The sequence below is a fragment of the Python bivittatus genome, unplaced genomic scaffold (assembly GCF_059951505.1).
Source record: "Python bivittatus isolate LINGU-HERP-01145 unplaced genomic scaffold, Pbiv_v1 ctg000210_np1212, whole genome shotgun sequence".
NCBI lineage: Eukaryota > Metazoa > Chordata > Lepidosauria > Squamata > Pythonidae > Python > Python bivittatus.
The window spans coordinates 19,695,969-19,711,775 of record NW_028277053.1 but is presented as its reverse complement, the minus strand read 5'-3'; the positions used below and the strand labels follow the sequence as shown (position 1 = coordinate 19,711,775).

Genomic DNA, 15,807 nt, shown 5'->3' with positions numbered 1-15,807 from the left:
GCCGAGGGGCGGGGCTGGCAGAGCGGGAGTGGGAGGGGCGCCTGTCCGCCGCCGCCTTCCCGGGCAGCCTCCTCTGGGCGGGGCCTGCGCTGCGCAGCCGCCGCGATGCCGCCCTTAGCGCCGGGGGAGCCGGGCGCAGCCGGGGCCGACGCGCCCCCTGTCCGGGCGGGCGGCGCGGCCGCTCCCGAGCCGGCGCCTCCGGCTGCGGGCCGAGCGGGCGCGGGGGAGGCGCGGGGCGCGCTCCCGCAGGACCTGCTGGCGGAACTGGTGAGCGCGCGCCCCCGGGCCCCCTCCCCCTCTCCCCTCGCGGCCGCCGGGGGCTGAGGCGCGCCCCGCGGGGACCTTCCGAGCGTCCGCGCGCCTCGCCCCCGCCGCTGACCGGGTTTTCCTTGCAGGGCGAACGCGCCGCGCGGCGCCGGCAGCCCGCGGGCCTGGACGCGCCGGCGCTCCGCCAGGTGAGCAGGGCGGACGGGGCACGGGGGAGGGGGCTGGGGGCGGGGCTGGCCCGCGACCCCGCCCGCGCTCGCGCTCCTCTCCCCCTCCCCCCTCCCTCCCCCCCGCAGCGCTGCCGCGCAGCCGGCCTGGGGCGGGCGGCGCGCAGGCCTGGGGCGGGCGGCGCGCGCCCTGTCCGGGCTCTTCGGTGAGCAGCCGCCCCGCGAGGGGCCCGCGGGGCGGGTGGAGGGGCCGGGCCTGAGGGGCAGGGCGCGCCCGCTGAGCCCTCCGGGCCGGGGCCGGGTCGGGGGCCGGGGGAAACGGGCCCCCGAGCGCGCCCGCGGAGGCGTCGCGGTGCTAGGGTCGGGAGGCAGCGGAGAAGCGGCTCTCCTGCTCCGAGGAGTTCTCGCCGAGCTGCGCAAAACGTTCGGCTTCCTGCCCAGACGCCCCGCGCCGGCCGGGTGGCCCAGCAGGCGTGGGCGAGGGGGCGCTCCCTCGTCGGGGCGGAGGACGCGGCGGCGGCGGCGGCCGGGCAGGTGAGGGGCGCCGGCGCCCGCCTTCCCTGCCCGCCGCGCTCTCCCGCAACGGCGGCCCTGCCGCTTCCACCGCCCCCGCCCCCTAGCGGAACGGCTCCGGCCGGGCGCAGAGGCCTCCCCGAGAGTTGCTGAGGCCTTCGCTGAGTCCCGATCTGGACCCCGGACGCCGCATAACGGCGCTGAGAGACCTCGGGGGCCCTCGGCCTCCCCTGAAGCCGAACCCGTCGGAGGCTGAAAAGCAGCAGGCGCTTCCTGCTCACGGCGGGACCCTCGCGAGCAGGCGGCTTCTGGCGGCCTTGCCTCGTCCCGTTTAGAAAACAGAGCGGCCCTTCTGAGGGGGCCGCCCTTCTTTGCCCTTCCTGCAGGGAAGGGAGGAACGGGGAGGGCAGGGCCTTCCGGCGCCCTGAGCTACGCATCGCAGCTCTTGGATCGACGGGACGCGGAGGTGCCGTCCGACAAACCTCCGAGCGGCGTCTAGGACGCTTTCCGGTGCCTACGGGGAGCGTGGAGGGTTAGGTTGCGTTCCCTTCGCGCAACGGAAAGAAGACGTCCAACTTAATGGGTGCCCCCCCCCCCGGGCGCACATTGCAACAGGTGGAATGAAAAGTGGCACCGCCACTTCATGGGGTTTTTTAAGCAGAGGAATCGCCACGGGAAGATGCGGTGTCCGAAGCCCAGTGGGAGTAGTGAACGTTCGACACGGTAGGTATTATCCTCCGTATCCAAAGGCAGGCTTGATCTGCTGCGAACAAGGGGCCGGAAGACCGCGAGTACTAGAGAGGCCCCGTGAGCCAAAGTCTCTCGGGTTCCTGGAAGACCGAAGCTGCTGTTCGTTCATTGTTATATCCAGCTGTTTTTCCGAGAGCCCAGGGAGGCCGGTGTGGAAAGGTCTCCCTTCATTTCATCCCAGAACAACAGTCCTGTGAAGTAGCTGGGTCTGAGAGCGCGGGGACCAAATACTCGGAGGAGCTTCAGGGTCGAAGGTGCCTGAGTGCGTTGCTCCCCTCCTCCGAAGACGGTGACTCAAAGCAAGTGCCTGAAATGTTCATTTCTCGTTTGCAGCTTATTGATTTTCAGTGGAAGCTGGGAATTGCCATTAGTGCCGACAGTTGTAAATCCTTGAAGTCGCCTTGCGTTACGGTGGCGTTAAAAGTTGCCGATGGTTCGGGGAGCGTCACGTGCAAAACGTTCGAAATGACGGTCCCTCAGTTTCAGGTTTGTAAATGGCCTTCCGGACTCTTCCCCTTTTAAAAAGAGCGGCACATGTTCCCCCGTGGCTGCGGTTCATCACATTGTAGTGGAAATGGCCTTGCTTAGCTGGATTCTGTAGCAGCTCCTCCTCAGAACAGAAGACCATGGACCAAGAGTGACAAAACGTGCTGGGTGGTTTGAATGAAGCGAAGGCTCTGTTAAGGATTTCAGGATGAGGCAAATGGAGGCTGTGCGAATATCGGGCAATGGAACTCACTCAGATAGTTTTTGCCAGCTGCATGGCTGTTTTGGGACAGCTGTTTAGCTACAGTGGGGCAAAAAAGTATTTAGTCAGCCACCAATTGTGCAAGTTCTCCCACTTAAAAAGATGAGAGAGGCCTGTAATTTTCATCATAGGTATACCTCAACTATGAGAGACAAAATGGGGGGAAAAATCCAGAAAATCACATTGTCTGATTTTTAAAGAATTTATTTGCAAATCATGGTGGAAAATAAGTATTTGGTCACCTACAAACAAGCAAGATGTCTGGCTCTCACAGACCTGTAACTACTTCTTTAAGAGGCTCCTCTGTCCTCCACTCGTTGCCTGCAGTAATGGCACCTGTTTGACCTTGTTATTAGTATAAAAGACACCTGTCCACAACCTCAGACAGTCACACTCCAAACTTCACTATGGCCAAGACTGAAGAGCTGTTGAAGGACACCAGAAACAAAATTGTAGACCTGCACCAGGCTGGGAAGACTGAATCTGCAATAGGCAAGCAGCTTGGTGTGAAGAAATCAACTGTGAGAGCAATAATTAGAAAATGGAAGACATACAAGACCACTGATAATCTCCCTCGATCTGGGGCTCCACGCAAGATCTCACCCCGTGGGGTCAAAATGATCACAAGAACGGTGAGCAAAAATCCCAGAACCACATGGGGGGACCTAGTGAATGACCTGCAGAGAGCTGGGACCAAAGTAACAAAGGCTACCATCAGTAACACACTATGCTGCCAGGGACTCAAATCCTGCAGTGCCAGACGTGTCCCCCTGCTTAAGCCAGTACATGTCCGGGCCCGTCTGAAGTTTGCTAGAGAGCATTTGGATGATCCAGAAGAGGATTGGGAGAATGTCATATGGTCAGATGAAACCAAAGTAGAACATTTTGGTCTAAACTCAACTCCTGTTTGGAGGAGAGAGAATGCTGAGTTGCATCCAAAGAACACGATACCTACTGTGAAGCATGGGGGTGGAAACATCATGCTTTGGGGCTGTTTTTCTGCAAAGGGACCAGGACGACTGATCTGTGTAAAGGAAAGAATGAATGGGGCCATGTATTGTGAGATTTTGCAAAGGGACCAGGACGACTGATCTGTGTAAAGGAAAGAATGAATGGGGCCATGTATCGTGAGATTTTGAGTGAACACCTCCTTCCATCAGCAAGGGCATTGAAGATGAAACGTGGCTGGGTCTTTCAGCATGACAATGATCCCAAACATACCGCCAAGGCAACTAAGGAGTGGCTTCGTAAGAAGCATTTCAAGGTCCTGGAGTGGCCTAGCCAGTCTCCAGGTCTCAACCCCATGGAAAACCTTTGGAGGGAGTTGAAAGTCCGTGTTGCCCAGCGACAGCCCCAAAACATCACTGCTCTAGAGGAGATCTGCATGGAGGAATGGGCCAAAATACCAGCAATAGTGTGTGAAAACCTTGTGAAGACTTACAGAAAACGTTTGACCTCTGTCATTGCCAAGAAAGGATATATAACAAAGTATTGAGATGAACTTTTGATATTGACCAAATACTTATTTTCCACCATGATTTGCAAATAAATTCTTTAAAAATCAAACAATGTGATTTTCTGGATTTTTTTCCCCCATTTTGTCTCTCATAGTTGAGGTATACCTATGATGAAAATTACAGGCCTCTCTCACCTTTTTAAGTGGGAGAACTTGCACAACTGGTGGCTGACTAAATACTTTTTTGCCCCACTGTAACTGCGTTCTCCATGTGCCCAGTAAAATACTTTGAAACGGATATACATTTTCTCATTAGTCAAGACAGTGTAACCCCCCTACACAAACTCTGTTATATGGATCAGATGCATGACGAGTTCCATGGTGTTTTCTTCCCTCCATGGCTGGAAGCACATACAGGGCCCACTGTGGAGCAGATGCAAAATCCAAGGGGACTTTGTGCCAGGAAAAAGCACTTCCTCTTCCTTGCATCTGTTCCAGAGTCTGCAAGGACTGGGGAAAGAGGAAGACAAAGGGCATTGCATAAGCAGAAATCCACTCCTTTAGCCATGGTTTATACACGCCTCACTTTCCCTGCCTTGCAAATGCAAAGATTTAGGTACCACTGGTCAAATGTTTCAGTTAATCTGTAAGTGAAGAAAAGATGACCCCACTGCTGCGTGGTACAAAGTTTTGGGATAGACCTAGCTACCAGAGGAGCAAAACAAACCCCCCACCCTTACCAGCACTGGCAAGGCAGCCCACAGCATATAAATAGAAAGCAAACCCCATCCCATTTTAGCACTGAAGATGTTACCTAGCTGGGTAATGAAACGTTTGCAAGAAAAGAACCAAGCTCAGAGAACCCCAAGGACTCCACATCTAGCTATCTTTTGGACCTCAAGCTAATGTCCCTCAAGCGAATCAAGAAATGGATGCTGAAAAGAGGATGGGTATTTCAGTGAGACAAGGTAACAGCCTCCAGGTGATCCATGAATATTATTATAATAATAATGATCATGGTTTTGGAATGGCCTTGAATATTACTGAAAATCTGGGGGAGTTCTCAGACATGCAGTGCATGCAAGGAGACCTCTGAGTATCTCTGAGCTAAGAGTTCTGTGAGGAAGAGCAGAAAAAAATAAAATGTCCAGAAGCCAGACAGACCTTTAGCTAACTATAGGAAACTTTTGGAAGCAGTTATTACTGCCAAAGGAGGTGTTACTGAGTCCCGGGTAAAAGAGCGCCCAAACTATTTGGCCTGCCATATTCACTGATTTCTTATTCTGAACTGCAAAGAGCCACCCATTAATAGTAAGTAGACATTCAGAATTGCAGGAAGATTTTTATTCTATTTATTTTTTGGATTTGTTAGGGCTGCTCAGCTCCAAGAAGTCTCTGGCTGGCATACAATGATGCATAGCAGATTGAAAACACATTAAAAACCACATAAGATGTCTTACTGTACTGTGCGGGGGTTGTGCTATTTTCTGTTCAGGATTGATTGAAACATACAATTGCGGGTGGGGCTAAACTTTTGTGTGCAAGCATGCATCTGTTCCCCTTTGCTTTTCAGAGCTAAATAGGATGACGTTTCACTGGCTGTTGCTAGCCTTAAAGCACTGGCTGTGATGGAACATGCAGCGAGGTGCTTTGAGTTAAAAGTGAACGTTCTGGCAACACAGGTATCACTCAGCCCTTGGCCGGTTCCACAAAGAGGCGTTAGTGAAAAGAAAGGAGGCGTGTGTTGGCCGTGTGTGCACGTCTGGCGTGCTGGAGCTCACTCTGCTTCTGAACGAGATTTTGAATGTGACCAAACCGGCCCTTGTTGGTTTCCTCTCAGCACCACTTTATTTCTGTTTTCCCTTTTAGAACTTCTACAGCCAATTCAAGGAGATGGCAAGTGTTCTTGAGACGTTTTGAACAGCGGATAGGCCTTTCCTTGCACCTCACCTCCTAAAGCATTATTGTTACAGAAACAGATGCAAGTTTATCATTGCCTTCTTGTCAGTTTCCAGTATGACTTTATCCATCCAAAGAGCTGCAAACTCTCTTGTATGGACTGAAGTTCTACACGTGAAGCAAAGGGCCTCCAGTCTCACCACAGAATTAAGGTGGAACGTATCTCGGCCACCCAGAAGGCCACGGAGATAGGCTGCCCAGGAGAAATAAACCCAATTGTGTCCGTCAAATGTAGGCATTCAGTTAAGGCTTTAGTGCTCTCTCTTTGCATCTATAACTAACTGTATCGGAAAAGCAGCATCGTGCATGACTCAGAATGGAAAATCCTATGGATTCTGGAAGGCAACATTCCATTATTTTCTGTTAAAAAAAAAATTAAGCTGTTTAATAAAAGGATGGAAAGCGGGGCTGCTCTTTATGTCTGTCTGCTGCCTTTGTTCTGCCAACTCTTGGCTGGGCATTTCACACTGCCCAGATTTAATTTGGGGTGCCAGGGGGCACTGGCGATTCTCCATGCGTGCACTCTGGTCCTCAGGTGGCTTCCTCCGATCTCTCCACCTCTTGATTCTTGAAGGTAAGGACCTTTTTAACTGCTACTCTCTGGCCTGGCTATCAGACTAAGTCAAGGTCTGTTCGATCCCACTTTATTGAATAAGCCACCATTGTCAGGCTACATAATACCCTAATCCCAAACGCAGAGAGCCAGTTTGGTGGTGTGGTGAAGGCCCCAGGCTAGGAACCGGGAGAGGGTGAGTCCTCGTCTCGCCTTGGGCACGAAGCCAGCGGGGTGACCTTGGGCCAGTCTCTCTCAGCCCAGGAGAAGCAGGCAAGGACAAGCCGCTTCCGAAATCTTGCCAAGGAAACGGCAGGGACTGGTCCGGGCAGCTGCCAGGAGTCAACACTGACTCAAAGGAACAAACGAACGAAACAGGCTCGGTGCTCAGTGTGGCCACCGGTGCCTTTTTTAATGCCGGTGAGTTAAAATGAAAGAGGAAGGTTCTTTGGATCGCGGCACCTATGAGGGGCCGCCTCGGCTGCTGACTCACTTTCCCCATTGAGCTGTCCTACCAAAGGAAGAAAAGTCTTCAAGGTGCAGAGTCCGCGTGTTTTTAGAAAAGCAGAAGCTCTATTCTCGTCACGAGTTTTCTTCATAAACCATAAATAAAAAGCTGCTGGAAGCCAAGATTTCAGCCAGCAGCAGAAACAGCAGGGTCTGCCCAGTGCCGGGGGGGGGGGGCTGTGGTTTTGAGCTGCTGCAATGGGCAGGCAGACTCTTCTGAGGTGCCCCCCCCCCCAAGCAGTGCTCCAACAGCTGCTTTTTCAGGCTTGCTGCCGTTTAAATACAAAATTCTACAGGCTGATTTTCTGGAGTAAAAATGCAGGCAGTTTCTCCCCAGTGTCCTTGAGAAGAGCAACTGGAGGCAGCACAAGGCGGCTGGGTTAAAGCAGAAACAGGCAGTGAGATTGAGAGAGGGGCCTGTGGGAAGGGGAGCAGGATCTGGAGCCTCAGATGGGGAGGTGGAAGCACCCAGGGCTTCGCCTCCCAGTTGTCAATCTGTTGAACCCCAATGGGTGCTACCAGTTTCAGAGCCTTGGTTTTCAAACCAGCCTCAGCTGCAGCTTCTAATTCAAGCCGAAGGTTTTCCTTTCAAGATAATCTAATCCTTTCTAGAGGTTAAGAGAAGGTGAGCAGCGTTCCCAGCGTTTCCCTCTTTCAGATGGCAGTTCAGCCTGTTATTTCTCCAAGAGCTGATATGAGTGGACTGACGCTAAGGATTTTGTCACCCACTTACTCAGAGCTTAGCCCACATTTACTTCTGGTTTTCAATTGTTTTACTCTGCTTGCTCTTGATGCTGAGTCACGAAAATGGCTTTAGATATTGTTTTATAACACAAAAGCGGGTCCTTGTACATTTAGCCTGACTGAAAAGATCTGCTCCCTGTCCTCTCCTCTCCTCTCCTCTCCTCTTTCATTTGTCTTTCATAAGCTGCAAATGATTAACATCCAAAGCTGAGAAGAGAAGCATGGCCTGAAGACAAAGGCCTGGTGGCCCCCCAGCCCATTCCCAGCAGCTGACTGAGCCGTGGTTCCTTTCTTGCCCCTGCCCCGGGGCGGCAGGCTCCAGTGCCCCTTAGGAGGCCCAGTTCCTCTCAGCAAACCCCCCCCCCCCCCGGAAGAAAGGGACCAAACTCTTACATTCAAGACAGGAAGTTATAGAATTGGGAGCTTTGTGAAAAGAATTACGTTGGGTGGCTAACATCAGTGAAGCTGCCATGAACACATTTGAAGAGTCTGTTATTAAAGAATGACCAACACAGACAAATTCTCAGTAAACCTCCAACTATCCAAGAAGCCAAAGGGGCAATAACAGAAAACAAACTTGGGAAAGGACCCTCCGGATGGGCTGAGAGCACAAAGCAGCAGCGTTTCTCCACTTCAGTAACTTTTAAGAAGTGTGGACTTCAATTCCCAGAACTCGTCAGCCACAGGTGCTGGCTGCGGAAGTTGCTGAAGTCGAGAAACCCGGCATAAAGAATTTGAGGAGGAATTGTTGGAACCACCGATAAACCATGAATGAAATTAAAGAGGCAAAGGTGAGGCTGCCAACATGGGAAGAGGTCTGTCTTTGATTTACAAAGAAGGGTGTTTTAGCTTGAACCCTACAATGCCCGGTGCGTTCGGGTGTCTAGCTCGGACATGAAACGACACGGCGGGCAGGCCCTGCTCCTGACACCCCTGCAAGGGAACCAGGTGGTGGCTGCTGCCACCCCTTTGCCAGCAATGCAACTCTCTCCGGAGCGCGCAGCTGCTTGCCGTTTCCCAGGCGGATGCACAGGCCGGCACAGATCCCAGCGAGCCTGGGCACATGCTCTCCGCTGCCACAACGTGTTCCGGCTCTGCTCCGGCCTCAGCAAAGGTGCGGCTGCCCCAAAGCATTTGCAAAGCCTGCACGTTTGTTAAAGGCGCCCGGCTGAGGTGGACTGTCATTCGCAGGGCATAAAGGGTGACAAGAGGGTAGGAAAGGTACGCAGGTTCTCCATTTACACGGAGCAGGAAAGGGCCCTGTGTAGGAAGCCTGAGAGAAGAGGGGCTGCGCTCTGTGGGTCCCAAGAGACTGGCAGCCTTGAAAGCCCCCACCCGGGGCGCCTGGCCCGGCCGGGCCCGACCTTCCCGCGCCTACCACCTCCCCGGCTGGCTTGCTTCCTTGACCCATTTTCTGCGGAGAGCCAGCCGCAGCCAGGGGAGAAGGCCCTCGCCGGGCCCTTGCCAAGAAGACGCCTGCGGGGCAAGAACGAGCGGCGTCAGGCACGCTTGTCTGCCTCCCCGGGGCACATCTCGGTCTTCCAGGTCCTGCGGCGGCTGACCGGCGGGCACGAGGTTTGCGGTCGCCGCAGCCTGAACCTGGTTCACCGGTCGCGCCGAGCGGCGCTGCTTCACCCGCGTAATCTGCCCGCCAGGTTCGCCCCGGGCAGGGATCGGGCGCCCCTTCGGAACCGGAGCGGCACCGGCGCGAGGAGCGGGAGGGCGGCTGGCGGGCGCGGCGGCCCCTTTCCCGCTCCCAGCTCTTGGCCGGGCAGGGCAGCGCAGGGCAGGGCGAGGGAGCCGGCCGCTCTCTCGGCGCCCGGGCTGGCGGGGAGGCTCTCGGGGACGCCCGCGGCGTAGGATCACCCCGCACCGCACCGCACCGCGGGCGGTCACCCACCAGGCTGGGCGCCGCGCCCGGAGGCGGTGCACCGCGCGGGGCGGCCGGGCGGACTCCGAGGCGCGTCAGCGGGCAGCGCCTCCCTCCTGCTTGGCTCGGCGGCCGGGAGGGGCGGCGCTGGCCGCGTGGCGGGGCAAGCAGAGGCGCGGTGGGGCAGCGGCGGAGCAGCAGCGGAGGCGGCGCGCGCCCGGGGCGCAGCCAGGAGGAACGCGGAACCGCCGCCGCGCATGCCGCCCCGCCGCCCGAGCCTGCGCAGCGCCCCGCCGGAGCCCGGCGCGCGGCCCTGAGGAGCCCGCGATGCAGTCGCCCGCGGCGCCCTTCCCGCACCCGCTGGCCCCCGAGGCCGGGGCGGCGCCGGGCCGGGCGGGCGGCGAGAAGCGCTTCCGGCTGTGGTACGTGGGCTGCTCGTGCCTGGACCGGCGCGCCACGCTGCCCATGCTGCCCTGGCTGATGGCCGAGGTCCGGCGGCGCAGCCAGAAGCCCGAGCCGGGCGCGGCGCCGGCGCGGGAGGTGCTGCTGCTGCTGGGCGCGCCCACCCTGCGCTGCGTGCCCTGCTCGGCCGCCGGCGCCCCCGGCCCGGCCGTCTTCATCTTCGAGCACCGGGCGCAGCACATCTCGCGCTTCATCCACAACAGCCACGACCTCACCTACTTCGCCTACCTGATCAAGGCGCAGCCCGACGACCCCGACTCCCCGGTCGCCTGCCACGTCTTCAGGGCCACCGACCCCAACCAGGCAAGGCGCGGCGGCGGGCGGGCGGAGACGCGGGCGCCTTGAGGTCCTCCAGCGCGCCCCAGCCCTTCGCAGAGGGGCCTTTCCCCTCCCTGGTGGGGGAGGTCGGGGGGAGAGGAGTGGCCCTGCGAGGTCCCGTGGCTGCCTCGGGCCGGGCTCCCCGGCTTTATGGTCGCAGCCTAGCAAAACGGGGGCGTGGGGGGGCGGGGTGAGAAGACTGGCCGGGATGGCCTACTGATCGGGGGGGCGGGGGGCGCTTGGATGGCCTGTTAGCTAGCTGGAGGGGGAGTGCTAGCCAAGTCCGCGGGTGATTCCCCCAGTGGTAAGCTGTGTGGGGCCCAGTGGGCCCTCGGACGAGACCGGTGGGAGATCCAGGGCCTCTGGGCTGGAGGGGAACGGGGCAAAACCGGCATCTCCGGCTGCTGCCTGCAGGGCTGTCTGCACGTGTCTGTGTTGTCACCTGGAGACTCCGCTTGGGCGAGGAGGAGACCCCGACCACCTCTTTACCTGCTGGATGCGCAGGAGGGCAGCGGGATGGCCGGTCCATTCGAGCTCCACCGCATCTTTTGGGCGCTAATCTCACCTGGAGACCAACCCCCCTCTCTTCTTGCTCAAGCAGAAGCAGGTGTGGGCTCCCTGACCACTCTGGCTAGTAGCCCTGAGCTCGAAGACCTTGGAGGCACCTCTGGACAGGGTCTTTCTGGTTTTCTGGCTGAGTGTGGCCCCTGGCGCCCCTCTTGACAGCAGCAAACCCCCTCCCCAGCACCCGCCGGGGGACCTCACCCTGACAGCAGGGTCTCCAGATTGGTCTGCTCTGTCGGAACCCAAACTTAGTTGATGTTTCTAACTTTGGTCCCTTCTCCTAGCTGTCGCTAGGAAAGGTGCACTTGCTTCAGAATATCGCCTAAACCAGAGGATCCTAGGAATGCTCTTTATTCACTTCCTTGAGGTCAGTTGGGGGAGGAGCGTCCAGTTGGCTGCAGAAAGGAACTGGATCCTGGAATAGCCTGAGGAGGGTGGGCTGCTGTTTTTTAGAGGTGGCAACTGCACTTATTTAAGTAAAGTGAGCGCAGAGGGGAATCCTCGTCCATCCCTTGGTTTTCCTGGTGCATTGAGAGCATTCCAAGATGGTGGCATTCCCCCTCCGTGATGCTTCCAGTGTCTGCTTGCCGGTCAGGATATGTGGAGAAAGGAAAGCAGATGTGAGGGTAGATGGATTTGGGGAGGGTATTTTCAGATAATTTGAGGAAAACAGCTAAGTCACCGCCTTCTGGGACGGTGGGCTTGCAGAAGAGGCAGCTGCTCTGGGTAGGCACGGTGGGACCCTTTCCTGGAATTCTGTCTCCTGAGTAAAGTCAGCCATGCAGACTTCTCTTGTCTGCCCTTCTCTGCATCAGTTGGGGGGGGGGGGGGGGCGAGAGAGATGGAAAAAGAATTCTGGGGGAGAATTCATGTTGTCCTCAAATGCTTCTGTATCTCAAAATATCACTCTTTTTCCCCCCCTTGGTAAACTTCTTTAACAGCACATCACGTCTGTCTGCTTGAGGAGTCTCTGTGTTTAGGGCTTATATTCACCCTTAGGGCTAATATAATGCATATCCGTGCGTCCCACCAATTGCCCCCAGCCTCTGTTGGCCTTTCACTCTTGTAAGCATTTCACCTTGCATCTCCAGTTTTGAACATTTAGGAAATCCATGTAAAAGAACACTAAATCCAACATTTATGGATACCTGCCCTTATGTTTCAAGAAGCTGGACCCAGAAGTAGCATTTTCCTTTTTATGGTAGAACGACCACTGAGTATGGAAACACACATGAAAGATCGTCTGGGTGTGACAGGAGATAAGAGGAAGAAGGATGAGGCACAAGGCCTTTTCTTTTTGCACACGTTTGTGAAACCACTGACGGTCACACAGTCTTGGAGACCCGGGATTTACTTGTGTCCACAAGAAGAATTCTGAGTCAGCTGCTGACCCGGACGTTGCTCTAAGAGGCCATTTGTTGGAAGATGCCTAAAGGGCTTCACTTCACAAATGTGCAGTGTGCTACAAGAACAGGAGCATAAGAAATGCTCAACTTCTTTAAAAAAAATTGTTTTATTGCTTTTATTTTTAGTAATGCAAGCACATCATCAGAGACAACTTCCGTCCCATACCAAAACATGGAAATAAAAACAAAAGCAAGTGAAGAAACTTGGGTTGTGCACACAGGTCTGTACTCTCAAGAATGACTCTCCATCTCCAGTATTTCCAGCCAGAAATGTTTACAGATAAACAAAAACTTTGAATCAAGCTATTGAGCCCAGCTTCCTGCTCATTGTCCGAATCCCAGCGAAGGCATCCAGGACCGATCCCCCTCCGGCTTCTGCTTGAACGCAACCAGCGAAGGGGACTTCTCCGCCCTCTCCGTCACTGGCCCCGCTCTTAGCCTGCAGGTCAAACCCAGTTTTTCAAGTTCATGGGACAGAACAGATCACATCTGGATCTGAATACACCTTTCCTTAATTGCAGACTCATTCCAAGCTCTTTGGGTCGCTTTATTTTTCAGCTGGAATAACTTCCCACATTTTAAATATCTCTGATCCAAACAAAGAAGTATTTTAGTTTTCCACTGTTTTGCAATAACAACTTTGGCAGCCCTGTACTGAACTGAATCAGTTTCTTATGTTGCACCCATTTTTCTGCTTGAGAGTAGTGACGAACAAACCATTAAGCATGCATTCACTTAGATTCCTGCATTCAGATTCAAAAGTGTGATTTCTGTGAACCTTCTCTGCTAGATTGAACACAGCCGTGTTGTGCAAATTCTCCTGTGGCCGCCTTGGCCTTGTGGTGCTGTTTGCAAAGCAGCAGAGAGGAAGAGGCTCAAGGGGTGGCCCTGCTAGCAGTGGCTTCTCCTCCAAGGGCCCCCTAGAGATCTGGGCCCTCCACCCCTGGTTGCTTTCTGCTGCCCTGGGGGCACCTTTTGACCCTTTGCTGCTTGGAGGGAGCACGAGGAGGGCCAGAGGCAAGCCCTGGACCCTGTCGTTCAGCGTTGGTGGGAGGTGGGACGGCTGACTGTCTTCTGTACCCCGAAAAGGTGGGAGGGAGGTCCATCACAATCTTCCTTGGAAAGATGAGAGAGGGCTCTTTGGACACGGGGTAGTTCATAACATTAATCATAATGACATAATCGCAGAGCTGGGTTTTGCAGACTTCAGTGTTTGTGTTTCCTAGTTAAGCCCATCTTCAGAAAGCATTCTGAGACCCCCGCCCCAGACCATCTCGGTTGCAGGACTTCTCAGCCAAAGGGGCCTGGGGTGTGCAAAGACGGAGCAGCGTTTCCAGATGCTGGTGGTGGTTCAAAGCTTCAGCAAGGGTTGCTGCCGTGGCCCTGTCGCGGAAGAAGCAACCCACGTGTGCCACCGCAGGGGTGGAAATTGTGTTTAGGGGCATTCTCTGGTGTTTGGTGGGTGTCGGGACCAGGGAACCGCATAGCCAAACTCTTCAAACAAGGTTTTAACCCAATTAAACAAAATACAGTAAAGCAAAGTGAGAACTCTTAAGAAAGAGATAAAGTATCTGTTTCCTCTGCCTCACTTCCTTTTTAAATTCTCTTTGGAGAAAGTCAGTTCACCATTTCAGTTATAGTATTTGGCTGAGGAAGAATAAGCAAGGAACATGTCATTTTAGACAGAACCAGAAAAATAGTTGAAATCTTTGGGTGTTAGTACTGAATTTCAAAGTCTGGCTATGCTGAGTATTGAACAAGGCAATTTGAACATTAAGCATTAGATTAAACAATGGGTTCTGCCTATGGAAAGGTGCCAAATGGTTCAACCAGGTGGCACCCCAAATGTTTTGAGGCAAATTCCCATTGGGCTTAATTGAAAGGGGCTTCAAGGCTGAGTGAATTCTGGAGAGGACATAAGAGCAAAGGTGCAACTCGTAATTTTGCTCTATCCTGGCAGCTGAGTTTTCTACTGGGGTGTGGATATCAAGCTTTGCCTAAGACTGGGATAGGTGCAGTTTACTAACTCACAATGAATACCTTGCCATAATAATTCCCTGAAGTAGTACATTAATTTGTCTTATTTTATCACACATGCTTTAAAGCTGAATTCCCTTATTTGTTCTTGTGTTTTCTAGGAAATGTATGTTCCACTGTCAAATGAAAATATGCATTCATTTTCTTGTACATCGTATTGAATTGTATAATTTCCAGCAGCCAGGTTGGGCAGGGTAAACTGTGCTAAATGAGGCTTGAAAATAGGATATTTTTCTAGACCTTTCTCTTCAACTATCTAGAACTATTTTGTGTAGTTTTTTTTCACAAGGTTGGGATGCAAATCTATTATAAATGTGTAGCTTGGTTGAAAGCGTACTGTATATATGCTCTGAAGATACTGTTTTATCATATTTGGCCGTACTGCCTCAGCAACTGATTTTGAAATAGTTATGACCGGATGGTGGGGCTGAGAGGTGGGAATGGGCCAAGGTTGCCCCACGAGCTTCCACAGAGAAGACTGGGTGCAGTGGGCTCTTCCCTGTCCTTGCCCAACACTTTGCTGGCTCTCGCATCGCCTCTGACAGCCCAGGACCGATCCCCACATTAGACGTTTTTGGCTTCTCTTTTGAGTCTATGTATGGGGTCATGGTAATCGCACTTCGGAATTATCTAGAATACACGTTCTCACAGGTCAGACTGGAAGGATTAAAAGCTGGTAGTTGATCCCACGTGGTACCAAGCTAAAATGCTTGATTTTGGTTTCATGTGCTGCGAAATCCAGCCCTTGTGGTTTGTCAGCTGTAGTTAAGCTTGAGCATTATGGGTGATCTCAGCCAATTGTGGTTCATTCACAAACTATGATTAAAGTAAACCATGAATTGATGTGATGGGCGACCACTGCCATTAAGGAGGTGATATCTTCCCAGACAAGAGGACTTCTTCTGCTAAACTTGTGTGCCTCTTCTCACCCAACCCCTTCAGCTGTTCTGTGGCTGGTTTAGGCTTTGTTTAGCACTGTTTTGGCTCTGTTGCCGCCTTTTCTCAAAATTAAGCAAGAGGCAGCCGATCGTGGGCCGGCAGGCACCCTGTTTTGAAAACTCTTGATCAGCCCTTCTAGAGTTGGTTAATTATCAACATTTTGGGCCTGACTGTTTGAGGGTATTTAGCATAACAAAGTGGGATTTTAATGAGACAGCCAAGGTCCAGGAGTAGCCCTTCCGCTTAAAACTTCCTCTTTGTTAAGTCAATATTATGGTAACAGGTAACAAAGGGCTGGGCTCCTCTCCCCTCCCTGAAATGGGTGTTGGTGCAAAAAAGCAAAGGCTCAACAGTGATTGCCTCGTTTTGCTGATAGGGAGGAGGAGGAGGAGGAGGTACATCAGGCTTCACAGCTGAGGATCTCAAATTGCCTTTGTCAGCAGGAGAATCTCAGGCACCACTTGGCTAGATGAGCCTCTTGTTGCAGACAGATATAAAGCCATTTACAGGTAGAAGATTTCTCCTCTATGCAGAAAGCAGTGCTTTT

At 53.8% G+C, this 15,807-nt stretch overlaps 2 protein-coding genes across 7 annotated transcripts in view; both read left to right on the top strand.

The window, feature by feature from the left end:
* Window positions 1-64: 64 nt before the first annotated feature.
* COMMD6 (COMM domain containing 6) lies at window positions 65-6,278 on the top strand. Of its 2 annotated transcripts, XM_088139547.1 has the most exons (4): window positions 72-267; window positions 396-455; window positions 2,031-2,183; window positions 5,771-6,278. In XM_088139547.1, exons 1-4 carry the CDS (start codon window positions 106-108, stop codon window positions 5,819-5,821), a joined length of 426 nt encoding a protein of 141 aa, XP_087995673.1. In that variant the 5' UTR covers window positions 72-105; the 3' UTR covers window positions 5,822-6,278. The 2 variants fall into 2 exon arrangements, with proteins under 2 accessions (XP_087995674.1, XP_087995673.1); XM_088139548.1 differs by lacking the exon at window positions 396-455 and having other exon boundaries at window positions 65-267.
* A 3,226-nt stretch (window positions 6,279-9,504) lies between these two features.
* The window catches only part of TBC1D4 (TBC1 domain family member 4), a 66,171-nt gene continuing 59,868 nt past the window's right edge, over window positions 9,505-15,807 (top strand). Inside the window, exon 1 of one of the 5 annotated variants that reach the window (XR_015795923.1) lies at window positions 9,505-10,299. Coding sequence is in view for 4 of the 5 variants with exons in the window: in XM_088139540.1 (XP_087995666.1) it covers window positions 9,862-10,299 (438 nt within the window). In the remaining variant the exon portion in view is untranslated. The remainder of the gene's footprint in view (window positions 10,300-15,807) is intronic. The other 4 variants (XM_088139540.1, XM_088139539.1, XM_088139542.1 and 1 more) reach the window with 4 other exon arrangements.